Raw genomic sequence first — 27,142 nt, forward strand, 5'->3', positions numbered from 1 at the left:
CCTGTCCTCAGTGAGCTTATTTATTTATTTATTATTATTTTTTTAATTTTTAGGCAATTGGGGTTAAGTGACTTGCCCAGGGTCACACAGCTAGTAAGTGTCCACCTAGCTGCCCCTCAGTGAGCTTATTTAAAAAAAAAAAACAAAAAACAATTTATATGGGATAAGAATGGAATTAAGCAAGTGAAAATCCTTTCTTATTAATTACAATTAATTTTTGACATTTGCATAGTATGTTGAACTTTTCAAAGTTATGTTCAGAGATATTATCTTGTTTGATCCTCACAACAGTCCTCTTTTACAGATGGGGAAACTGAGGTCTTAGGAAATGGTGGCTGACCTAGAGTCTGTGGTTGTTTTGAGAGGCCAATTATATAGGGAGACCGTGTGGTCCATTGAAAAGTGGTGCTGAAGGACCTTCTCTGAGCTATTGATGTAGAAGTGAGCTAACATTTTAGAAAGTACTCAGTCTCCATGTTGCTTCTCCTGATAGAATATGAGCTCTTTGAGGGCAGCCATTGTTTCATCTCTGTTTCTGTGTCTTCAGTGCAGAATACTTAACACATACTAGGTACTTAATGAATGATTGTTGATTGGTTAAACAATAATCCCTTTCACAATTTCAAAAACCTGTGAAAAGGCTTTGGAAATTTTTAAGCCCCGTGCAGGAAATTGTTATCAGCAGTTTGTGCTTATTTTCACTTGCCTAAAAGTCTTTGTATTTCTTTAACTTTCTATTGTTTTCTACCTCCAGAAACCCCGGCCTATCACTGGTCGAAGGAAGCCAGGATGTTCAGCCTGGAGAAGAGAAGATGTGGGGAAGGAGATCTGCTATGTGCTATGTTCTCTTGTGCTCCAGAGGCCAGAATTAGCCAGGAAGCCACAGAGGCGGTTCTCAGCTTAACAGTCAGAGGTGTCTGATAAGGGATTGCACTGCCATGGGGAGGGAAGTTAGTTCTCCTTTGCCAGAGGTCTTAAGGCAGAGGCTCTTATTGGATATGTTGGGGAGGGGTCCGTGTTTCAGGTACCAATTGGTTAAGTTGACCTCTGAGTCTCCTTCCAGCTTTGAGACTCTATAAAAGTATGCCTATAGTTAAAGGAAGTGTAAGAATGAGGTTTCAGTGTTGCAAAAGAGACCATGGTGCACATATACCATGTCTCAATTTGCAGCCAGATGGGCATCTTTCCTTCTTTTTCTGTCTGGTACCTGTGTGGTACCACCCTCATTCAAATGCTTTCCCCCTGCTGCTGCTGTTTCTGTACTCAGATATTGAAAGCTTAATCAGATTTCTCCAGCCAAAACCACACGTTCCTAAGTCTTAAAGTCACACCCTGAAGGAGGCGGAAAGAATATTTTCCAGATCACCAGAGCTTATAATCACAAGACCACACAGTCAACTTGTACAGTATTATACTAGAACATAGTCATACCCCAATGTCCTATAGGCTCATAGAGGTTAGAGATCATCCAGTTCCACCCCCTCATTTTACAGATAGAGGCAACTGAGGCACAGAGAAGGAAAGGACTCCCTCAAGGCCACACAGTAGAGAACAGAACAGCAGCTTCTTGAGTTTCAGGCTAATACTTTCACCCGTCTCTGGCTCACAAACAACATGACACTAGACAGTACAATGTTATGGCAGACAGTTAGTTTACAGGAACAATTTGTAACCCGGGCAGTCAATTAAAAGACATCATGGTGGGGTTCAAGATGTTGGCGGGCATCACCAAAGGGTTGATTCATTACAGTGTATTAATGACCTTGTGAAATGATTTATTAAGACCCCATTAAGTAGATATATGTTTGCAAATGCTAAATCCCATCTTTTTAGGTGGGATTAAAAAAACTCTTAAAATACCTAGAAAAATCTAAGGTTTTTGCTACCACTGGACTGGTTGAGTCCTCAAGGCCTGCTGTTACTCTGCTAGAAGCAATGGGTTTATTCACCTACGGCCACACAAGACTAGGGAGCACTTTCCATAGGAAAAATAACTTGCTCCTTCAAACTTCCCGGAGGCCACCATGGATACATACAAACCAATGAATGGCATTAAAATACTCACCCCACTCCTTCATCCCAAACCAGAATCTTAGGAATTTCCAGGAGCTCCAGCTAAGACCTGAGGAGGGGCTCATCATTCTGTGGGGATTCTTGTCCATGCACTTAGATAACTGGGTCAATAAAGAGGCATCGGCTCCATCTCAACCCTGGGGATCCAAAGAGTTGACCTTTTGGGTGGCTCCTCCCACTTAAAGGTCCATCTTGGTGCAGGTAAAAAGGCAACGGGGGAGTCATAGCCATCACCCTGGGCCCAAGAATGTCAAAGAATTCTGGGTGTGGAAGAGAACTGGTTAAGAGAAGGTGGCAACGGGAAGGAGGAACTGGAGATAGACATGGGAGAACCAGTGAGATATGTTGTAAGTCAATCATGCACATGGGAAGTCCAGGCTGACCTCATCAATTCAGACTCTCTTTAGCTGGAATCTTTGTTAATTCAGGTGGGGCTTGGCTGAAGCTTGCCTTTGTACTATCTATGAAGAAAGGATTTAATAAGGAAATGCATCATGGGAACAATATTGGCAGTGAGGTGGAAGGAGGAAAGGTTAGACTTTCAGAAGGAAAAGAATTGTTTTCAAGAGAACTTTGGAAGCATATGTATATGTCCATATATATATGTGTGTGTGTGTGTGTGTGTGTGTGTGTGTGTGTGTGTGTATACCCATATATACATATGCACTATATATGTGTGTGTGTGTGTGTGTGTGTGTGTATACCCATATATACATATGCACTATATATGTGTGTGTGTTGTGTGTGTGTGTGTATTCCAAACTTCCTCATGAATTCATTAAAGTACCCCAGATAAGAACATTTTGATTAGCCTAGTTGTGTTCCTGTTTTATGTATTTGAAGGTACTCAACTGGCATTTTCCCCATGATACTTTAGAACAATAGCAAGCATTATATGGTGCTTGCAAGGCATTTTACAAATAGGATCTCATTTGATCCTCACAACAACCCTGGAAGGTAGGTGTTGTTATTATCCTCATTTAACATATGAGGAAACTGAGGTAAATAGAGACTAAGTTTCTTACTCATGGTCACACAGCTAGTAAATGTCTGAGTCTGAATTTGAATTCAGGTCTTTCTGATGCCAGGTCCAGTGCTTTACCAACTGCACCACCCATCTGCCTCTATAAAGCAGATTGGACTTCCCCCCAGCTAGTCCAAGTTTATTTTTTTGGGGGGAGGGTGGTTAATTGAGTAACCTGTTTTCTCCCATCCCCCAAGAAAAATGTCTGAAAGTCATCCTTGCATTGTGGTATATTCCAAAGTAGAATCCTAGGATGTCAGAACTGGAAGGAAGCCTAGAGACCATCTACTCTAGTCCTTGCATTTTACAGAGGACAAAAAGGAGACTCAGAGCACGGAAATGACCAGGTCTGGGTCACACAGTGAGTTTAGTGGCAGGGCCCCTGGCTCCTACTCTTTCTGTCACACCACTGCTCCCTCTCAGGCCCTGGACAGAATTTCAGTGAAGTCACACGAGGGTACAGGTTTGACAAATAGTGAAATACCCTAAAACCTCAGGTATCAGCTGTCCAATCAGCTCTGCTTCCCTCTTTTAAGTTGAAGCCTCCTTATAAAGGTAATCAATGTGATTTTTGTTTTCAGAGGGGAAGTGACTTGCCCAAGGTCACAGAAATAGTTAGGTAGCAAGAGCTAAAATGTAAACCCAGGTCCAAGGAAAGAGAGAGCTGAGAATTAACTTATACTTCACTCCCTATTTTCTCATTTTGGAATTCACAGATGAGAAAATGCTGTGAAAAGTTCCAGAGAGAGGTGATGCCATTCTTTGTCACCAATCTCCAAGGATTGAATGGGGTTAGTGCTCCATTTGTCTGGGAGAGTGGGCTTGGATTGTATTCAGTCCCATTCATGTTGCTCACTGGATGGGTACCCATGAGAAACTGACCTTCTGAGGTGGCTTTATAAGCAGTGACCCTGGAGGTCAGCAGAGCTTTCTACTACATCAGCTTTGTGACCTCGTAACTCATTACCTTCTCTGGGCCTCACATTATCTAGGTCCAAGGATTGTACTCTTTTTGATTCTTGGATTCTTGATTGTGATAATTGTAGAAAGGGATGATATAAATGCAGTCTTCAAATTATTTTAGCTTATACAGTGAAGATTTAGGGATTAGGGCTAACTGAGGTGGGGGGTGGGAACGGCAAGTCTGAATTAATGAACAGCCTGAATTACTTACTCTTTGACAATACAGATTCATCATTTCCCTTCTCTGGGCTTCAGTTTCCTCACCTGTAAAATGAGTTAGGTTGGCCTGGATGATCTTGAAGGTTTCTTCTGGTCTGAAATTCTCTGTTCTCTGTTCTAGAAATGCTCTGGACTTTGGTCTCCTATGTTCCATGTTCTTTAAATTGTTTTTATTGGTATCTTTCATTTTCATATAACTTGCATGTCTAAATATGTCCTTCCCTGCTTCCCCACACAGTCATCCCTTGTAATGAAGAAGAAAAGACCATTTTCTATGTTTTAAGTCCCTTCCATATCTAAGATTCTATATTCTCTGTTCTAAGGCACTTTCTATCTCTGTCATTCTGTCTTCTAAGATTTCTTTTCAGTGCTAACATCCTAAGATTCTATAATTCTAAACATATATTACAACTCAAACAGGGAGACAGCACGACATAAGATAGTGGATGAGGAGCTGCCCCTTAGAGTTAGGTCCCTACTTTTGACCTACACTGGCTATGTGACGTGGACAAATCATTTACCCTCTTGGGGCACCAGGCGAGCTTCTAAAGTTTTACATTACAGAGAAGGCGTCAATCTACATTGGTTAAGGGAGTTTCCTCACTGGGAATTTTCTGTAACCATGAAATCACAGGCCCAATCCCCAAATAACTCTAATAAAATGCTTCCTAGTGGAAGATGCTCAGGGCAGAAGTGTCAAATACATGGCTTGCAACACTCCCAAGTGGGCTCTGAATCAGTTTAAAATGTAATTGGGAAATATTTAAACAAAATAAATAAAAATGCAATAAAATGTGGATAACATCACATTTTAAAAGCTAAGTCAATATGCGGTCCCTGTTTCTATCTGAGTTTGACAGCATTGGCTCAGGGGACCTGCTTTAAGGAATAGATTTGCTACTGGTACATTTATCTATTTTTTATTTATAAGGCAGGAATTTTTAACCAGAGGTCCATGCAGTTAGACGGGGAAAAATTACATCTTTATTTCAATATAATTGGTTTCCTTCATACTCTTATGCATTTCATTTTATGTTCTTAAAAACATTCTGAGAAGGGGTCCATAGGTTTTACCAGACAGCCCAAGGGGTCTGGAGCACAAAAAAGGTTGAGAACACTTGATATAAGGACTGCTGTTATAATTCATGATAATTATAAGAGATAATTATCTTAAGGAGCCATTTCCTTTACCAACTTTTCCACATTCAATTTCCGTATCAAACTTGCCTTTTGGGCATAGATAGCAGAGAGATAAACTTCAGCCCAGTCCTTGCCTGACTTTTCAGAATTAGGGGCTCCAATGGAAATCTCCACCACCACCTTTATTTATCTTTTTAAATGTTATTTGCTAAGGAGAGGGCAAAATGAACTTGTTTCATTGGCTGTCCCTTCCCTTGCCTACCCTCTGATATGCCAAAATACAGCAGGTGGGAAACAGAAAGAGGAAGAAGGCAAGCAGATGGATAATCCACCGACAGGATAATCAGGCCCTGAGTAGTCCAGATGTGACAAGTACCCGTGATGTGAAAGGTGGATTAACATCTTGCAAGGCCATGTGGAAGAGTAACTGATCCAAGCTGCTGAGCAAGGAGTATTGTGAGCTTGGGGATGGTGGAAACTTTTAAGACACAGTAGGAAAAATGGTAATTTAAAAAGTCACTAGCGGCATGGTCAAGGCTTGATGACTTGGAGGCAGGGGACTAGTAAGAAATTGCCTTGAGAAAAGCTTCTAAAAGAAATATGACCCCCTCCCCTGAAAAAAGTTCCAGTCACATCCATGATTTATAATCACAGCCTGCCCAAAGCTTTTGAGAGTGGAGCTTGAAGGTGCTCTCCCCAAGCTGACCTTTCATTGTGCCAACACATCTGGAAAACAAGAAGAAAGCTCGCCATTTGGATGTTTTGTCTAACTCTTGGCAAACATCAATGGGGGAAAGAGTAGGAGACCTGGGTTCTAGTCCTAACTTAGTCACTCGTTGACCATATGACTTTGATCAAGTCCCTTTCCCTCTATTTCCCCATTCTAAAAATGTGGGAATTGGGCTAGAGAGGATCTCTAAGGTCCCTGACAGTCTATGAGATCTGAACATTTGGACCACATAGACAAAACACTCTGAATGAGCGGCCAAAGTTTCTGTCTTCTCATCCAGATGTTTTGGTGTCATCTGGCGTCAACATCTCGCATTGAGCATGAATGAGGCATTCATGAGAGCCACTGACTTGGTCAGTTAGTATCCAGAGTTTCACTTGGCAATTCACATGAATGATGTAAAAAGGGCCCCTGGGTCCTATTAGTTTCAGGATAAGAAGACCAGTAACCATGTAGTTGGTTACTTTGGGCAAGAGGTTAGCCATACCCAAGATAGGGCTGTACCTTTTAGTGCCTTCCACTCACATTGTGGTAGAGATGGAGTCACTGCCTTTTGTCATATAGTAACACCTTGATTAACCAGAACACTTTGGGAATGGGGTATTTAACATGAGCAGAATTTTCTGGTGATCTAAGCATTAACATTTGGTGCTCTTTCTTTTAGCTGCTGGAAATTTTCTATAATTTTTCAGGGTTCACTTTTTTCCTTACTAAAGTCAGTCTAGTGACTAGGACTGAATCTTTCCTTATTGGGAATTGGCTAGAGCTTTGGGGCCATTCTTCAGATCATCAGTGATCTGTGCTGGGCACCAGAGATGGAGATAGAAATGGTGGAAGAGTTGGGCTGAGCCTGGAAAGTGATTTTTCTCAAAACAAAATCTTGGCTATATATTTTCTTTTTCTGCACAATTTGCTGGTCTTGTCTAAGTGGATCCCAGGGAGAACAATTCTTGTTGACCAAAGGACTTGTTGATTAGTTTCTGGTTAATTGAGGCTTTACCATAAAAATCAGAGCCCATGCCTTGACAGACTGCGTGTTATGAGAAGGCATCCTGAAGCTTGTATGGGGGGGGGGATGTATCATAGACCTTAGGGCAGCTGTAATATTTTGATTAGACAAAGACTGGTCTTCCATAATTTATTGGAGTCTCACATCTCGGGCCCCAGTGGGGGCCTGAGTTGAGGTTCTCACTCCTACTTACCGAGCATTCTTTTCCACCAGTGGGTCATTTGGTCCCGTGGCTTCTGAGCTTGCCCCTATCCCTTGCTGTTCAGTTGATCACTATTCCTGCTAGCCCTGATGAGAGTTACTGAGCCAAAGGAATGCCAAGTAAGATGGGACTTCTCACCACTGTCTGGATCGCACCTACCTGAGCCAGGAACGGGTCTAAGGAGAGGACAAATCAGGAAGCGATACCACATACAGCAACCGAGTTATGCAACATCCCTGCTAAAATCTACGAAATGCTTCATACAGCCTAAACCCAGGGTGGCCCACTGAAGAGAAACTCTCCCCCCACTTAACTTGAAGCAGAGCCCATTGTTTTTGCTGTCAAGTTAAATGGGGGTTGTCTTCAGTTGGCCATCATAAATAGAGAGCAATATGTTATCACTTCATGTTCATCTTCGCAACAGTCAGCCCTGATCGGTTAGCCAATCAACCAAGCTCTAGTAGCATGATGTCCTGGGAGGAAAAGCCCATGAGCTGTCATTTCAACGTCCAGGGCTGTTTTCATGGCTATTACCACTTGGCAAAGGTGGGCAGGGACTGCCTCAGGGGCAATCTCTGGATTCTTACCAGCCTAGGCCGCTAATGGCCTTCACAAGTCAATCCTAATGAGGGTGGGGAAGAGGAGGGGAAAAGGGAGGAAGCCAACATAGTTGGGGAATGTCTGTCTGGGAGTTTAAGAAGGGACCCAGTTAGATCAAAATCGATAGCAGCGCCACAAGCACTGTCCGGGTTCAAAAGCCACCAGACTTTTGGGTGCATCTTGCCGTACTCTCTCCTCAATTGTAAGATAACAGTCTTGCCGATTACTCGTCACTAAGGGTACCCGGTTGTGGTGACATTGAGGCTGACCTTGGAGTCACCGCCCCCGCTGCCGCACTCTCCTTTGTCGTACCACCATTTGTTTTTCAATTTGTCCAAGAGGCCTTGCTCATTCAGTTTTAATACTGCCAGGTTAACAGCATTTCTTGAAACGATAAAACATAACTTGTAAGAAAATGCACAAATGCTTAGGAAATCGTTAACGTATAAAAAAGGAGCACAAGAGGACAAATTGGCGAAATTGCACAGAACGGGGAGCTAGAAAAATGTCTGTACAGCAAATACAGGGTCAAATATTGGAAGGTGGCATGTAGGATAACGTTTGCTCAAAACTGAAGTGTGCGGGATGGGGAAATTGTCTTTGAGAAAAAAAGTAACTAGACTGCCACATCCATGCAATTAACATTCGTCACACATGGCACCATCACTTGGCTTTTACCATTTAAATTGAAAAAGCCGTTGAACTGTAAAATTAAAACAGCAACAAACAGTCAGAGAGGACAACACAGAGAGAACATTGAAAAAAAAAAGGATGCATTAAATAGATGAAACCATCATTTACCATCTTATTTAACTCCATGGAATAGTGTAGATTTTTAAACTGTTAAGTTACCTCAAAATCCACAAGAAAGAAAATGACAACAAAGTACATCAGGGTAGGTGGAATACTATAACAACATGGATATTGTTATATTATTCCACCCACCTTAATGTTGAGCCTTTAGGGGTTGCCACACCATAGCCTTTGGAATCCAGATTTCCACCAACTTTCATGGTATCACACGGCTTTCTCTGCTCAATATACTCGTTCATGGTTGACTCCAGCAGGAAGGCGAACTTTCCTTTGGACTTTCGCACTCTGGCCACACCGTCGGCTGTGGTTTTGGTAAACACTGATGGTTCGGCTGACTTCATGTACGACCACATTTTCTCGTAGACGGCTATTTTGGATCGCTGTAATCAATGAAGAATCAGTGTGTAGAATCAGGTTCTCATAGTTCAAATGGGCCTCAGGGGTCATCCAGCCCAACCCCTCACCCAACATACTCTGTGACTGCTCCCACATGTGGCCCTACAGCTTCTGTTTGAACATCTCTAGCAATAGAAAGTTTACTGCTCCTCTAGAAGGCCTATTTTGTTTTGGGACAACTTTGTCGGAAGCTCCTCCTTATATCAGGTCAGAATCTGCCTCCTTGTAACTTTCTTCCATTGGTCCTAGCTCTCCTTTCTAGAGCTACTTATACAGAACAAATTGGAGCCCTCTTCCTGATTGACAGCTCATTAAACATTAAAAAGCCGTGATCACATCCCCCTTCAGTCTTCTCTTCACCTGGCTAGATCTGGCCATTTCCCTCAACCCTTTTTCAACAGTAGAAAGAACACTGGCTTTGGACCCCAGAATCACAGAATTTGAGAGTTAGAAGGGATCTCAGTGACCATCTAGTCTGACCCATAGACTGCACTGCCTCTTAGAAGGAAACTAGGACTCAGAGAGATGAAGTCATTTGCCCAAGGTTACATGATGAAGAAGAGGCAGAGGCTTACTTAAACCCAGGTTTACTAATTTGCCCCATGGTCTTCATCTTCTGGGGATGACCAGTGACTACCAGAGCACCTGGGGTCAAGTCCTACCTCTGATACTTATTACCTGGGTTAATTTGGGCAGGCTGCTTCCCCTCACTGGGCCTCAGTTTCCCCTTCTATAAAATGAGGGAGTCCTTTCCAACTCTAGAGCTATGATTCTGTTTGTGACCTTAGGCATGCCGCATAACTTCTATGGGCCTCAGTTTACTCCTCTGTAAAATAAGGGGGTTGGACTAGATGGCCTTTAGAGGTCTCTTCCAGTTCTAGAGCTAGGATTCTATCATAACCCTCCACCATCCTAGAGTGTTCATGTGGGCAAGTACTGCTATTCCCTGTCTAGCACATGCTAGTCTCAGGGAAGCTGGTTTACATCTAAGTCCTTTGGTAGGAATTATGAGCTGTCAGGGCCAGACTATCATGGATAGGGGACCTTTTAAACTTGGCACTCCAACTACTCATTGAGGCCCACTCCCATCTGGCTCAAACCCATATTTCTGTGCTTTGCATTCTACCCAAACTGGCCAACGTTCTTGTCCCCCATTCTAATGCTGCCTTCCTTCCATTTCTGCCCATGTTCATACTGTCTCTCATGTCTGGAACAGCAAACAGCGCATGAGTCTAATTGGATAAATATACACACATTAGACTAATGAGACAAGAACTACCACCCACAAAAAAGAGCAGAGCTACTGAATAAAGGTAGCCAGTTCCCAGAAAACCTTAGAGAGCCTGGGGTGAGCATGGAGTTGCCAGTGCCTGGTCCTTATTGTTGACCAGGATTAAGCAGGTGGATTGCAGTGTTCTCCATGGTTAAAGACAATAAAATTTCTGAGGGTAAAATCTATATTGTTTCTATCTTTGCAAGCCTTGGATTGAGGACAAGCCCTTTTGCATACTGGGTGCTTAATAAATATTTGTTGAATAGATGGATGGAAAATCCTGGCATTGGGGGCCATGACTTTGAATGAAGTTTTTTTTTTTTTATCTCTGATCAAGATCTCTGTGAAAGATGAGGTGCTATGTTCTATTGGGGCATGATGGTAGTCACTGGTCATGCCCAGAAGATGAAGATCATGGGGCAAATTAGTAAACCTGGGTTTAAGTAAGCCTCTGCCTCTTCTTCATCATGTAACCTTGGGCAAATGACTTCATCTCTCTGAGTCCTAGTTTCCTTCTAAGAGGCAGTGCAGTCTATGGGTCAGACTAGATGGTCACTGAGATCCCTTCTAACTCTCAAATTCTGTGATTCTGCTATAGTAAAGAAAATGCAGGACTTGTTGGGAGGAGGGAACTGCTTCAAACACAAATCTAATTGTTAGGATATTCGTCGATGTTTCAAGCTAATATCTCTCTGTCTCTGTAATCCATCTGCTGAGGAGAGCATGTCTAATCCCTCTTTTGAATGATAATCCCAGAAGAGAGCTCTCATATCTCCCTAAGGTCTTCTCTTCCCCCATTCCTTCAATTGGTTCTTTTATGGCATGACCTCAGGACCCTTCAGCTTATCTATGCCCTTTAAAGTACTGTCATCCTAACTTCTAAAGCTTCCTAAATTGGTATCCGAGCTTAAAAAATGTTTCCAATTTTTGTCTTTAAGTTTTGCTATGTTAGTAGTAGTTGGGTATTAGGAGAAGGGGCCAGGCTAAGGCAGATGCTGTCACATAGCACATATCCACAGCAGGTTGTAGTGAAGCTCAAATATTATAATGTATATAAAGAACTTCGGAAACATTTACAATGATGTATGAGTATTAACTGTTAGTTTGGTGACTTACAACCTAATTCAGTACGGAGGGGCTCATCACCAGGGTAGCCAATAGGGCCATGATACAGACACACAACACACACACACACACATACACACACACACACACACACATATTCGTAATGGCAGATATTGAAGACTAGCTACCAAGCAATAGTGGTGTTATGGTCTATATGAGGGACAAGTCACTTCAATGAAATCACGAATCTTTGAAATATTAAAGTAATAGAAGCAATTGTCATTGTTGTCATCATCACCATCATCAACAAATTGATCTTGGGCAAGTCACTTCCCCTCCCTGGGCTTCAGTTTCTTCATCTATAAAATGAGGGGGTGGGACTAGTTGGCTTCTGAGGGCCCTTCCAGATCTAGGCAGCTATATGACTCAGTAGATAGAGTGCTAGACTTGGAGGCAGGAAGACCTAAGTTTGAATCCTGCTTCAGATACTTATTAGCTAGGTGACCCTTGGTGACAAATTTAACTTCTTTTGGCCTCAGTCTTTTCATCTGTAAAATGGGGATAATAATAGTACTTGCCTCTCAGGGTGGTTGTAGGGATCAAGTAAGATAACATTTGTAAAATTCTTTGTAAACCTTAAAGCACTCTTTAAATGTTGGCTAGCTAGGTCTAGGTTCACATGAGCCTATGAATTAGCTCCAAATTCAACGTGACTATCCTCTTCTAGCCATGCTTTCCTATCTTGTCTGAAAGCATAGTAAGCATTAAGTACTCCTCAAATGTTTTGCTAAAATCAAGAGATGCCACATCTAACTCCTTGGCTACCAGCCTCATTACCTTGGTAACAAAGGAAATGAGGTTAGTTTGGCATGACTTGCTCTAAGTGAACCCATGCTATTTCCTAGTGATTACTGTTTCCTTTTGTAAATGTTCATAAATAATCTGATTACTGTTCTGTTCCAGAATTTCCCTGGGGATCAAAATCAAGTTCACCAGTTCATAGTTTCCAAAATTTCTTCTCCCCTGCCTTCTCCCTTTAAAAATTGGGACATTTGTCCACCTTCAGACTTCTGGTATCTCTTCTACTCTACCTAGCTGACACTAGCATTTCTGTGACCACATGTGCAGATTCTTTCAGGACCCTAGGTGTAATTCATCTGGACCCAGAGAGCTGAACTCATTTCCAGCAGGAGCGGCCAGCCAAGTGACCTCTACCTAGTCTTTAATCTAGTGTGAATTCTGTTTTCCTCTTAATCATGGTGATTCCATCCTTGCCAGTCAGAAGATCATTCTCTATGATAGGGAAGAATTTGTGTTTCCATTTATTGTATTTCCATTTATTACAAGCTCAGGGTTGGAGTCAGAGTAGGTCCTGTAGTTCTAGTCCTCTACTTCAGTGTACAAGATTGTGTTCCCCTTCTTATTCCCTTCCTGATTTTATAGACTTGGATCATATGTCTTCTCAGCCTTCAGCATTCTAGGCTCGAGTCCAAAATTTAAAAATATTCTCATAATAATTATAGCTAACACTTATATAACATTTTAGGGTTTGCAAAATGCTTTACAAACATTATGCCATTTGATCTTTGCAACAACCTTGGGAGGGCAAATGCCATTATTATCATCCCCATTTTACAGATGAGGAAACTGAGACATAGAGAGGTGAAGTGACTTGCCCAATGTCAAAATCTAGTAAGTGTCTGAGGTGAGATTTGAACTTTGATTTTCTTGACTCCAAGTCCAGTCCTCTATCCATTGTACTCTTTTACTACCCTCATAGAACAGCTTCTTCAGATGCTTAAATTCATCCTGTTTCCTTCTCTCACTTAATGTCCCTCTCGGTCCCTTGGCCACGCCTTCTTATATGTTTGCCATTTGGCCTGCTGAGTACCATCTTTGGGGCACAGCCTGCTCTCAGAAATCGTTAGGATGTGTTTTTTCTTCTCTCATCCTGTCTGGTTCAGGCAGGCTGAGGCATGCCAGGGGTCAGTACAATTTCCTTCTCCTGCTGTTTGCAAACAGGCCTCTGCTTCCAAAGAGAAATCTCTTAGCCAAGGGCAGAGGGGTCCCTGAATTCCTCTCCAAGGATGCTACCATTTGGATTAATTTACTTCATCATTTGCTCTAGCTCTTGGATCACTGATGCAGGTGAAAAGGTTTAGTCCTGTTAGTAAGGAGAATAAATGGCCATGTTTGTCAGGTGCCATTAAATGGGTGCTGTGCAGAGGGAAAAAAAAATAAGGTATGCAGTAAATGAAAAGTTAGTTAATGGTGGACGTGATCAGTCCCTGGTCAGTGACTGAATTCTGGGAGAGGTCAGAGGGCAAAAGGAAATGGTGTAGAAGTGGGGAAAACAAAGTTGGAACATTTATCTCCCTAACTGGGATTTAAGTAGCAGGGCAGCATTTGTTCTGGAAAAGGGAATAAACTCCAGGCATTTTTTTTCCCAGTCTGTCTTATTTTGGCTGAACTACTGAAGGCAATAAAAAGGGATTGGATCTCAGTTCACTCATCTGGGGGAAATTAAGAAAGATGGGCAGGACACATGGCTTGTTTAATTCCTTTCCCATCTGCCATGATTCATTTAATTCATCCCACCATTTTGTGCTCAAGAAGGTCCAAACAGTGGCTGTGCAGTTGTGGCCAAGAGAAATTTATAGATCTCCAAGGCCATCTAGGCCAACCCCCTCATTTTCCAGAGGAAGGAATTGGGGCCCAGGGAGGGGAAGGCACTGGCCCAAGGCCACACAAATTGTTGGTGATGGTAAGGGTGATGATGATGATAGGCTTAGAGCTGGAATGGCCCAATTCTTTTAGCTAATTGATCAACGAGCATTCATTAATTACTTATTAGGTCCTGCTTGGCAATTACCGGAAGAGATTCACAGAGGAGAAAGGTAGAACCAACCCTGGACCTTCCATATTGATGAACGAATGAGGGCAAGGATGTTATCTTGTCTGCACACAATGGTGGCTTAATAAATGATCATTGAATCAAATGAATGAAATGAATAAATCATAGCCCAAATAGTTCTAAATAGCACAGAATTAAAAAAAAAAAACAAACCACTTGGACTTCAGAAAATGTGCTCTCTGAATTGCTGATTCTCTTCATCTTCCAAGCCACTATGGCCCTTGGCCCACTGAGCTTTGCCATGTGTCCCGCTGTTAAACTCTCTGAATCACCAAGTCTTGTTGTCTGCCCTGGCACTGCACCCTCCTATGTGTGTAAGCCCCTTGAGGGAAGGGATACTTGGCTTTTGGATCTCCAGTGCTTAGCACAGTGCTTGGCACATAGAGAAATAGATGCCCATTCATTCATTCTTTCATTTATTTGTCCAACATGATTGTGTGTGTGTGTGGGGGGGAGGGGACTTCCAGCAGATTTCATAACAGCTGACATTTCCTCAAGTATTTTAGAGTTTGCAAAGTGCTTCATAAATGTATATTTCATTTACTCCTCATGAGAACCTTATGAGATGAGTACCATGAATATTATTATGCTCATTGTATAGATCAGGAAACTGAGGTTAAGTAAATTGTCCATGATCACACAGTTAGGGAGCAGATAGATGTGAAATTCAAACCCAAGAGTCTCTGTCTATAGGTCTAGCATTCTTTTCACCACACTATGCTCCCTCTCATTTCCCTTGCCATTTAGGGTTTATTCAGGCCAATACAATCAAACATCCACTTATCTGAACTCTCAGGGAATGGGAAATTCTGGGTTATGGAATTTCCTTACTGAGGACCAGCCCCTTTTCTTTCATTTTTGCTTGTGGAATGATTACATTCACTTTTCTGTCTTTATAAGTAGAATCCTTTGTCCATGGTGCTGAAATCCAGGGGTCACCTTCTGCCTAAACCCCCATCTCTTCTCAGAGGGAGCTCACATTCCAATTGAAGAAATGTGTTATACCGAAAACTTTAAAGAACAGCTTCTGCTTTGATAGACCTATGATCTTATGTGTGACCTTGGGTAAGTCACTTCTCTTCCCCCGGCTTCAGTTTCCTCCTCTGTAAAATGAAGGAGGTTGACTAGATATAGTCTCTGTAGTCCCTTCTAGCTTGGGATGTAGGATGCTGATCCTATAAGATGTTAGCTATTATTATGATGGCCATTCAATTCCACATCAATTAGGCACTTACTATGGACTGAGTCTTTGCTTTGGGTGCTACTCTCCTTTTTGTATCCCTGTTGGGTCTCTCCCCTCTCTGCTCCCCTCTCCTGCTGAGGGCAGGAGCTCTGTGGGTTCCCATCTTTACGTCTCCAATGCCAAGTGCAGGGCCTGGCACATAGTAGGCCATAATAAATGTCTGTGGAATTGAATTGGATCTTTGATGTGCTGAAGCATTTAATGTTGAACACTGTGCTCATTTCCCTCTCTAGATTGCACCTTTAATTAAAAGCCTATAATTAAAAACCATAATCTCTTCCCTCCCCCCTTTAGTCTCATGGCCCTCCCTGAAATGTCTTCTTTTAAGAAACTCCGTAGTGATACTGCTGGCTGGTGCCAACACCAAGAGGGTATTTTCAGACTTGTAGCCAGTGGAATGATAGCATTTAAAGCCTCCCAGGGTTGTGAAAGTTCCATCTTTTTCTTCCATTCAGGGTTTGATTATTCCCACACTGTGTTTTGCACATGCTTGGACTATGGAGAGACAGCCCACATAGGGCAATGCAAGCTGAGGCTATGGGATTTGTCCATTAAGGAAGAACCCCAAGAAGCCACACTCAGATTCCTCCTGGGGGGGCGGGGCTTCATTCTGCTTAGGAGAATGTCTCTTCTCCTTTTCCTTTCCCATTTTTTCTTACTCCTTCCTTCTTATGGCCTGACCCTGTGGGCAGGCAGGAAGGAGAGAGGGCATAGATGCTCAGCTGTGGGGAGACTCTGTGGATATCACCATTGCTATATTTGGCTATACCAGTAAAGCTTATTGAGTGATTGTTGTATATTGTATATTCTTACAATTATATCCAATTAATAATAGAATCATTGGAGCATTGTCGATGGAAAGCTGGCAAGGACCTCAGAGGCCTCTAGTCTAAACCCCTCATTTTATCAAGAAGGAAACTAAGGCCCAGGGAGGGGAAATGACCTACCTAGGGTCACTCAGTACTATGTGACAGGTCAGATTTGAACCCGGTTGTCTGACTCCAAGGCCAGTACTATCTTTACCACACTGTTACTTCATCACAAAACTTTAGCATTGGCAGGGCCCTGGGAGAGCACATGAGAAGGCTATTCTTTACAACCTACTTGAGGAGATCATTCGGTCTCAGCCTACGGCCCTCCTCCCTATTGAATGTCCAGGTAGCCCATGCCACGTGTGGACAGCTCTCAGTGGTAGGAAGATTTTCCTGGTATTAGGCCTACCTTGGCCTCTTTGTGACCTTCTTCCATGGCTCCTAGTTCAGCCCTCTGGGGCCATGCAGAACAGATCTAGTCACCTTTCGCAGTAGAATCTGTCAAATAGACAGCTCTCACATCTCCTCTGCCTCAGCTTTCTCTTCTCTAGGCTTAACTTTCCCAGGTCCTTCAGTGGATCCTCACATGGCCTGGTCTTCAATCCCTTCTGTATCCTGGTGGCCCTCTTTTGGGCCCACTTAAGTTTCTCAATGTTCTTCCTAACAATGAGTGCTAAGAACTGTGTACAAGACTCCAGATATGGCCAGACCAGAACAGAGGTGGGCAGGACCAGCATCTTCCTTGCTCAGGACACTATTGATGCAGCCTAAAATCACACTGGCTTCCTTAGCTGCCATCTCACTGATGACTCATATAGAGCTTGTGGGCCACTAGAACCATGGGATCTTTTGTCACATGATGTTTGTCTAGCCAGGCCTCCCCCATCTTGTATTTGTGAAGGTGTCTTTGGACACACCAAGTGTAGGACTTGGCATTTTTTCTTTTTTTAGTTTAGGTCTTTTTTTTTAGACCCACATCCCTCTCATCCTTCAAAAAAGCCCTCATTTGATCCTTCTCACGCTGCTACCCATTTCCTCCATGTCTCCTCTCCTTCCAGCTCTTTGACCAAGCCATGTGTACCCGGTGCCTCTGCTTCTTCTCCTTTCAATCTCTTCTAAACCTTTGCAATCTGGCTTCTGACCTTATCATTTGCCTGAAATTCAGTCCACTCCAAAATTGCTAATGATGTCTTTGTTGCCAAATCCAATGGCCTTTTCTCAATTCTCATTCTCCCGGCTCTCTGCAGTCTTTAATGCTGTTGATCACCCTCTCCTCCTTGCTACTCTCTTCTCTTTAGGTTTTCAGGACACTGTTCTCTCCAGGTTTTCCTCCTACCTCTCTGACTACTCCTTCTCAGTCTCCTATGATGGAACCATACCCAGGTCCAGCCCATTAACTCTGGCTATCCCCACGGCTCTCTCGTGGATCATTTTCTCCCTCTCTAGTATCTCCCTTGTTGATCTCATCAGCTCCCACAGTTAAATGGCCATCTCTATGCAGATGATTCCTAGATCTGTGAAGCCGGCCCCAACTTCTCTTCTGAGTGACAGTCTCGCCAAGGAACTACCGGATATCTCAAATTCACCTCTAAACCCTGATGTCTTTTGGATTTCCCTATTGCCGTACTCTGGAGGTCCCACCATCCTCCCAGTCACCCCGACTCCCATCTTGTCTGTCATCCTAGACTCCTCACACTCACTGTACACATCCAAATGGTTGCTATATCTTGTTCCTACTTTTGCAACATTTCTTGAATACACGCCCTTTCCCCCTTGACACTGTCACCACTCTGGTGGCCCTTATCACCTCATGCCTGGGCTGTTTCAATAGCCTGCTGGGGGCAGGGGTCTGCCTGCCTCAAGTCTCTGTTTCATCCTCCACTCAGTTGTCAAACTGATCTTCCTAAAACCTGATCCCATCACTCAAAAAATTCCAGTGACTCCCTATTACCTCCAGGACCAAATAGGAACTCTTTCTCATTTCAGACTTTTCACATCCAGGCCCCTTCCTACTTCTCTAGTCTTCTTACATTTTACTTCCCTTCACAAACTGTACAGTCCAGCTACATGGGCCTCTTTGCTATTCCTCTGACATGACACTCCATCTCCCAACTCAGTGCCTTTGCACTGGCTGTGCCCCATGTCTGGAATGCCCTCCCTCCTTACCTTTGTCTTCTGGCTTCTCTGGTCCCCTTCAAGACTCAGCTCAAACCTTATCTTCTAGAGGAGGCCTTTCTTAGCCCTTCCCATTGCTAGTACCTTCCCTCTTCCATCATTTTCTTTAAGGGCAATTAGGGTTAAGTGACTTGCCCAGGGTCACACAGCTAGCAAGTATCAAGTGTTTGGTCTGAGGCTGGATTTGAACTCAGGTCCTCCTGACTTCAGGGCCGGTGCTCTATCCACTGTGCCACCTAGCTTCCCCTTCCAGCATTTTTCATGTATCTTGTAGGCACCTAGGTATTCATATGTTGTTTCCCCCATTAGAATGTAAGCTCCCTGAGGGCAGAGACCTGGTTTTTGCCTTTCTTTGTGTCCTCAGTGGTTGGCACAGTACCTGGCACACAGGTACTTCATTGATGCTTCTTGTTATTTTTTCATTTCATTTTATTTTATTTTGTATTTTTTTTAAGGGCAATTGGGGTTAAGTGACTTGCCCAGAGTCACATAGCTAGTAAGTGTCAAGTGTATGGTCTGAGGCCAGATTTGAACTCATGTCCTTCTGACTTCAGGGCCGGTGCTCTATCCACTGCGCCACCTAGCTGCCCCATTGATGCTTCTTGACTGACTTATTGTGAATGCCTTTAGCCATATCATTGACAGACATGTTAAATAGACCAGCACCATGAGGAAGTGGGAGGCAACCTGGTATAGCAGTACTCCTTGGCTCTGGAGTCAGAGGACCTGGGTTCAAATCTACCTCTATCACTTATTAGCTGTGTGACCTTGGGCAGATCACTTAACCCCCTTGTGGTTCAGTTGCCTCCTCTCTAAAATGAAGGAGTGTATTAATTCTATTTACACTATAATGATTGATTGAGGAGATGAACCCCCCCCCCCAACCAGGTCACAGAACTGAGAACTGAAAGAGGCCCCAGGGGTTACCAAACACTTGACATCAGAGGATCATTGATTTAGAGCTGTCCAATCCCTCATTTGAGAGTTGAGGAAACTGAGGCCTAACACAGGGGAAGTGACCTGTCCAAGGTCACGCTGTTAGCAAGCAGATCACAAGTTTTGAACTAGCAGGTCCTTCAGAGGCTATCAAGTCCAACCCCCTCATTTTCCAGAGGAGAAAACTGAGGCCCCGGGAGGGGAAGTGTTTTGCCTGAGGTCACACAGAGCAAGTAGCAGAGCTGGGATTCGAACCTACCCCATCCCCTCCACACCCAAACCCTTCCCACTTGCCCATTCTGCCTCACATTCACCTTAAACTTTCCAGGGGAGGAAGCTAAAACTAAGGGAAGAGAAAGGAGCTGTTTGAGATCACCCCACTGGTGAGTGGCAGAGCCGGTTGAACCCGCGGCATCTGGAATACACATCTACTCTGCAATGACAGTTACTTCCTGTCCCTTTACAATCAATTTCACCTGCCAGCTCCCATTTGCTTTAGAAAACCTGTGTCTGTTGTATTGCTGCCTGTCGCTGAAAAGCCAGGAGCTGAGAGGCGGGCCCAGAAATCTCGACTCCCAGTCTTGGCTTTTTGATTGGCTCCTTAGAATGGCATATAAGCTATTTTGGCGGCTGGGCTCTCAGACCACCTCAGGAGAGGTCACCTTCATCTGCCTGCTGATGTTTCCCTGCCAATGTCAAGGCCATAGCCGGGATGTCTTTGCCTGACATTTCCAAGTCATGTTCCGAGGCTTTCCCTCTGATTCCCCAGGGACAGGTATTTCAGACACCATGGCTGCTCTCTGGGCCCAGGTGGGGCTGACATCATAGCTTCCCTTTCCAAGGACCTTTCAAGTGCTTCTTTTAGTCCAGTCAGCTTTGACTTCTGCCTGGTAGACCAACAACCCAGGCTGAATACGAGGCCTGGGGTTGGGGTGGGGAGTGGAATCTGGGCCAGGGGCCCAGCACAGGGTGAAGCACAGGGGCCTTCCCCCAGAGGGGGGAGGGGGCTGCATTTCATCCCTAGGAGGACATGCTTCTCTTGTTGCCTGCCTTTGCCTCACACCACCAGTGTGGTATACTGCTGTCTGGTGATTTATGGTGCCACTGCCCCCCTGCCAGGGCCCTGCTCCCATGATGTCCCTTCTGAGGCCTCCTTCTTGTTGTGCTGGCAGTGAGACTGTGTTGTGTGTCACTACATACCCTCCCAGACTGCCTTTAGCCCTGGCTAAGTTTTGACTAATTATGGCTCACCCAGGGGCCACATGGAGGCAAAGCCAGTGCTAAGAGATATTGAGAGAAATCGCTTCCTAGGTCTTGCTGATTTGACTGTGGGATAAAGAAAGGGGTGAAAAAGTCCCATGTGGGCCTCAGCATACTCAGCTCTAAGTAGGAAAGAGAATACCCTCTTCGATCTTAGAATGGCAGAGGTGGAGGGGCCCTTTGAGATAATTTTGTCCATTAATAGATGAGAGAAATGAGGTCCTGCTGGGAAAGTTTTGTGTATTAAGTGATGAATGATTATAAATCACCTTGGGAAGGCTGACCTAGGTGTGTTTCATGATTCTGGGTAGAACATGGAGTAGCGGAAAGAGTACTGAACTCAGAGGTGGGAAGACTTGGGCCATAATGCCATCTCAGACACTTCCTAACCGTGTGACCTTGGCCAAGCTACTTAACCTCTGTGAACTCAAGTTTCCACATCTGTAAAATGGGCATAATGAGTGTATCTATCTTACAGGGTTGTTGTAAAGACTGGCTGAGGTCCCCTCTGTCAAGGACTTTGCAAACCTTAAAGTGGAAACCTTCATGTTAGCTGTTACTGTTGTAATTATTTTAATATTTTGTGGATGCCACTGTAGTATATACTGATTATTACTTATTCAGTGTTATACTGAATATCACTTACACTGGTTATACTGGTATCATTTTTTAAGCTTTTTTTTGCCCCCCACCTTTTTTTCTTGGTGAGGCAGTTGGGGTTAAGTGACTTGCCCAGGGTCACACAGCTAGTGTCACGTGTCTGAAGCCAAATTTGAACTCAGGTCCTCCTGACTCCAGGGCCGGTGCTCTATCTACTGTGCCACCTAGCTGCCCTTTTCTTTTTGGCTGGTATCACTTATTCAAAAGAATAAGTGATACTATTATACATAACTGTTACATAACACCTACTAATACTAACTGTTATATAACATTAACTGTTATATAATACATAAATGGCTCGGACTGCTTTGGGGGCCATGCTTATCCTTTATGGAAACAATACTTGATCTAGAGTTTACAGGACCTGAGTTAGAATCCTGCCTCAGCTACCAACCTGCATGATCCTGGGCAAGTCATTACTAACCTTGTCTGGACCTCAGTTTCTCCTGTATAACAGGAGGGGTTGGACTACCTAGTTGCTAGGAGTCCCTTCCATCTCTGACAATCTATCATCTTATGGTTATAATGATTATTTTTCCAGTTGAATTCACGAAGAACTTTAGAGACATGATCTTATATCACCTTCCAGAAACCCTGTGAGGTAGATACATGATCAGACCCGTTTTACAGATAAATAAAGAGAGGCTCAGAGAAGTCGAATGGTTACACAGCTAGTAGGACTCGAGCCCAGGACTCTTCTGACTCCAAGGCCAGCACTCTTTTCATTACACCATGATGCCTTTCTGAACTTTGTATTTCAACTAGTGGCTAGATATTGCTGTGTATACAGTACATATTTAATAAATATTTGTTGAATTGAGTTTGAGACTCGGGTTTCTTGTCCCAACTCTGTTCCTAACCAGCTGGTTGCAAAACTAGAACTAACAAAGGGCAACTGATTCTTTGTCTCACAATGCCAACATTTGAGTGGGTGTATTTCTTCTCTGTGCCACCCCTGCTTCTGCATTCTTCTCTATGCTACTCCCAGGCCTGCCAAAGGTTGGAGGACTGGTGCCATTGAGCACGTGGAGGAGACATTTCTTGGATTCTTGGGAGTGGGCTGGGCCCTCTTTCAACCCAACTACACCTGGGATGAATTGTCCTCTTTGAATTCTCCTTCTCCCTCCACTGAGTCTGCTCTGAGTATATGAATTCCGAGCTTTGGCCTTGGTGGTCCGACTTTGGGCAAGTCTTCTTTCATCTCTAAGCCTTAGTTCCTTTCTCTGTAAAATGAGCAGGTGGCATTAGGTGACCTCTGAAATCCCCTCTAATCCAGAGATGCTATGAAAAATACTGCAGCGAGAAGAGGAAACTATTTGGTGAGGGGACAGAAGGGTGAGGCAAACCTTGACATTAAGGCTGACCAGAATACAAATGTCCTGAGTTTAGCCATCTACCGGAAAATTTCCCAGAAGTAATAAATCCTATTTCCAGCTTTGGAGACAGCTGGCTGATGAGATCCAGGGACCACCCTCGACGCCATCAGGATGCAGCTGAGCAGAAATGTAATTGATTAGAAACCCATGTGATACAATGCCAAGTTCAAATCCAAGGGTAGTATCCTTCAGGGCATCTACAAGGAGGTGAGCTAGAGAGGAAGTCTGCCAATGTGTCCAGGACTATCTGGGGCATAGCTAGAGGGGATATAGGAGATCATCTAGTACAATGCCTTTCACTTATGGTTGGAGAAACTGAGGCCCAGTGAGGTGATGTGACTTGTCCAAGGTTACGCATCGAATAAAGGTAGCAGAACCAGAATTCAAACTCAGGTCCCCTGACTCCAAATCCAGCACCATTTTACACTACAGGGTCTTTGGGGGAGAAGTTTGAAAATGGCATCCTGAGGGTGGAGGAAAGTTCCTCCAAGTGCTGGAGCACACGGAACTTAGAACAAACCCCATCCTTGCAGATCATGGAAGGTTGACTGGATGTTTCCAGTATTACCACTAGCCTCTCACCAGCATTCCTCATCCTACTGTGGTTTGGGCTTTAGGGGGTGGGGTTTGGCACTCTGGGGGAACTGAAAAATCCAGTTCCTGAGCCCTCCGCTAAAGAAATGTAGCACCAAAAGGTGGAATTGCACCAATCAATTTGTGGGTCCCCATCCATGAGGTTTAGTTTGGGCAGCAGGGCCCTTTCTAATCTTCCTTAAATCTCAGAATGTGGGTGGTCATCTCCTCTGCCAGCTTTGCAAAATACATAGTCCAATCTCTGACACTTGCTACTTGTATGGCCTTGGGCCTCAGTGTCCTCTTCTGTAAAATGAGGGGGTTGGACTAAGTGGCCTCAGAGAGGTCCCTTTCAGCTTTAAACTTGTGACCGTCACTGATGGGTCATATTTCAGAGGGCATTTTCTGGGCAGTCGTTTCAGGGCAGGTGGTGTTTTGCCATCCACACCCTCTAACTATCAATAATAGTGAAGCTGCTAATTCCCAGAATGCTGTGCTATGAATTTATTCTCCCCTGTCTGTCACTATTGACTGCTCCCTAGTAATTTCCCTCAGGTGGCAATAGTCCTGTTTTTCAATGAAATCTCATCTTCATCAATCCAGAGTCCATCATCCTTGGCCTATCTGATTTCACTTTCCAATTGCCTTTTCATTTTCTTTAACTATTGCATTTATAGGAGAAACAAAATCCTTTCATTTGTCTTTAATGGTGTCATTTCAGTGCCGAAGCCAAGGCTGACAACATAGAGCCAAGGAAAAGATAAGAAAAGTGGCTACCCTATCAAGGAGCCCACCTGCTCAGAGGGTGAATGAACTCTTACGTGTTTCCCAGTAGCCTCACTCCAGTGACCCCCACTGTGGAACAAGGGCAACCTTGGGCTCTCCTAGGTTATGCCAGTGGAGCTCAAGCTTGGACAGGTCCTTTGGAGTTGGAAGGACTTGGAGGACAAGCCTAGTTGATTAGGTGCTAGCCCAGATAGGTGAGAAGAAGCCCCTTACCTAGAAAGCTAGCCATCACCTTATGATTTTTTTTTTTTTGGCTACAGGAATTTGTGAACTCATCTCCAAGGGGATGGAGGGGGTTGTAAACCAGGTTGCGATGGAAATTGATCAACTGACAAGCATTTTAAAAGTGAGTACTGTGTACCAGGCATTGTGCTAAGTGCTGGGAATATAAAGATAAAAATGAAACCATGCCTGTCCTCAATGGGCCTACATTCTATGGGAGAGACAACATGAACGTATATGATCCACTGGTGGAGGGGGGCAACTGCACTGATGAAATCATGGATATTTTCCCTTGAAGTATTGGGGTGTGTGTGTGTGTGTGTGTGTGTGTGTGTGTGTGTGTGTGTGTGAGTGAGAGAGAGAGAGAGAGAGAGAGAGAGAGAGAGAGAGAGAGAGAGAGAGAGAGATCATTGGAACAGGGAACTCCCAGTGAGGTAACTCTCTCCGCTGTTGTTGACTGGCATCTGCTCCACAACTTCTAGTCTTAGAGAGGTCCCTAGAGCACAGAGAGGCTGAATGACTTGCCAGGTTCACACAGCCACTATGTGTCAGGGGTGACTCAAGTCTAGCTCTCCATCCATTATACCACATTCTACACCCTCCTTAGTCTAGCATATAGGATAGGGACGAGCCCTAGTGACTTCATTAATCTGGACATATAAAGGGCTTCCTTTCTATGCATACAAATTCTCACCTCCCTTGTTGTTCCTAGTCCTAGAGTGAAATTTTCAGTGTGAGTATTTACACCCTGGACCTAAGAAGGTGAACATTTCCTGGCCCAGCCATGAGTGAGAGGTGAGGTGCTTTGCAGGGTGGTGGTGGGGAATCTTGCTTGTAGGTGTCAGAGGCAGGATTTGAAACCAGGCCTTCCTGACTCTGAGGCTGGCCCTGCCTGCTCTCTGCTCGATGCTGCCTTTCACAGTAGGGAGAACATAAAGCTCAGGGATATCAGACAATTTGCCCAGAGATCCCTGGAAGAAGAGCCCAGACTCTTCTTGTGCCAAAGAGCTGCCCTGTGGGAAAGGTAGTTTCCTCTAGGACTAATTGGACAAATCTGGACAGAAATCTCTTGGAGTTCAGGATTTCACAAAGGCTGTGTGTCCGAAATAATTGACCTAGTAAGGCAATGGGAGGGAAAATTGCTTGTGGCAAATTGTGGGTATGTATATATGCTGTGCTATTATGGAGATGCAGTGCTGATCCTCTTATTTGGGCACAAGAACTTCTCTCTCTCTCTCTCTCTCTCTCTCTCTCTCTCTCTCTCTCTCTCTCTCTCTCTCTCTTCTCCCCTTCATCAGGGTCAGCCTATGCTTAAACAGAGTTAAGGAGCTGACTTTGTGGTATAGTATAAGGGTCCCCACTGAAGACTTTGGCCTATTCAGAAAAGAAGGCCCCTAGCTAGCTTATCATGGAGCCTAAAATGTTACCATTACTGAGTCAGTCCTCTGAGTGTGCTGGTAAAATGTTTAACAACCAGCTCTCTGAAAAGTCAGGATGCAGTTTTCCATTTCATTTCCATTATTACCATTTTCTCTACCACTTTCTTAAACTAGACAACCAACAAAACAATAAACCAAGGCCTGATTGATAGCATTTGCTGATTTCTGAGGGATAAATGCTCACACTGAAAATCTGATCATGCATGGGGCAGCTAGGTGGCGCAGTGGATAGAGCACCAGCCCTGAAGTCAGGAGGACTTGAGTTCAAATTCGGCCTCAGACCAAACACTTGACGCTTACTAGCTGTGTGACCCTGGGCAAGTCACTTAACCTCAATTGCCTAAAAATTAAAAAAAAAAAAGAAAATCTGATCACGGGCTCTTCGGAACCTGGAGGAGCTGGCTCCAGCAGCCCCTGCCATGATTCCAGGCCAGTGCCCCTGGCAACTGGAGCATAATCCATAGGAATGCATCTACACTCTGGTCTGGCCAAACTGATGTTCTCACCACTCTGCACATAGAATATCCCACCTCTCCTCTCTATATCTGGAATGATCTTCCTCCTCCTCCTCCTGTCCGTTCCTTAGAATACCAAGTTTCCTTTGAAGCTCAGATCGTCACCTTCTACTTAAGGCCTTTCCTGATTCCCCTGCTGCTATTACTTCCCCTCCCAAAATTATATTGGATCTCTTTTGCATATATTTATATGGGCTATTGTCTGCTCCACTACACTGGAAGCTTCTTGAGGACAGGGACTTTGTGTCCTTAATACACAGTGCCTAGCACATAGTAGGTGCTTACTTAATAGTTGTTGATTGAGTGATTAATCAATATTCTAGTGTGATTTTGGATATTAGAGAAAGAATCTTGGGGGAATGGGACACAGGACAAATCATTTTTGATGGCAGGAAGAGAATCAGGATCTGAATAGGCGGAGGCGTGGGAGGGCTCTGCTCCATAGAGGCAGGGGCATAGCCTATGGAGATCCATGGGTACTCTAAGATCTGACACGCCATCTTTCAACTCCAAGGCTTTTCAGTGGCTGTGCCCCATGCCTGAAATGTCTTTGCCTCCTGACTTCCTTGGCTTCTTTCAATACTCAGCTCAAATTTGACCTTCTTCAGAAGGCCTTTCCTGGTTCACCCCAACCCCGAGCTAGTGCTCCTTCTTCTGAGATTACCTTCCATTTACACTGTCTATATCTTGTATGTCCAGTGTTTTTCATGTTGTTTCCCTCATT

General features: G+C 44.0%; 1 protein-coding gene across 3 annotated transcripts in view; it reads right to left on the reverse strand.

Moving 5' to 3' along the window:
* Positions 1–27,142, reverse strand: part of GRIA3 (glutamate ionotropic receptor AMPA type subunit 3) — a 279,870-nt gene that overhangs the window by 26,720 nt on the left and 226,008 nt on the right. For 2 of the 3 annotated variants that reach the window (XM_020976366.2, XM_020976365.2), the window contains exon 13: positions 8,906–9,153. In XM_020976366.2, coding sequence (XP_020832025.1) covers positions 8,906–9,153 — 248 coding nt within the window. Of the gene's footprint in view, positions 1–8,229; positions 8,345–8,905; positions 9,154–27,142 lie in introns of all 3 variants that reach the window. The other variant, XM_020976367.2, reaches the window with a different exon arrangement.

The sequence above is a fragment of the Phascolarctos cinereus genome, unplaced genomic scaffold (assembly GCF_003287225.1).
Source record: "Phascolarctos cinereus isolate Bilbo 61053 unplaced genomic scaffold, phaCin_HiC Scaffold_8;HRSCAF=390, whole genome shotgun sequence".
NCBI classification, from domain to species: domain Eukaryota; kingdom Metazoa; phylum Chordata; class Mammalia; order Diprotodontia; family Phascolarctidae; genus Phascolarctos; species Phascolarctos cinereus.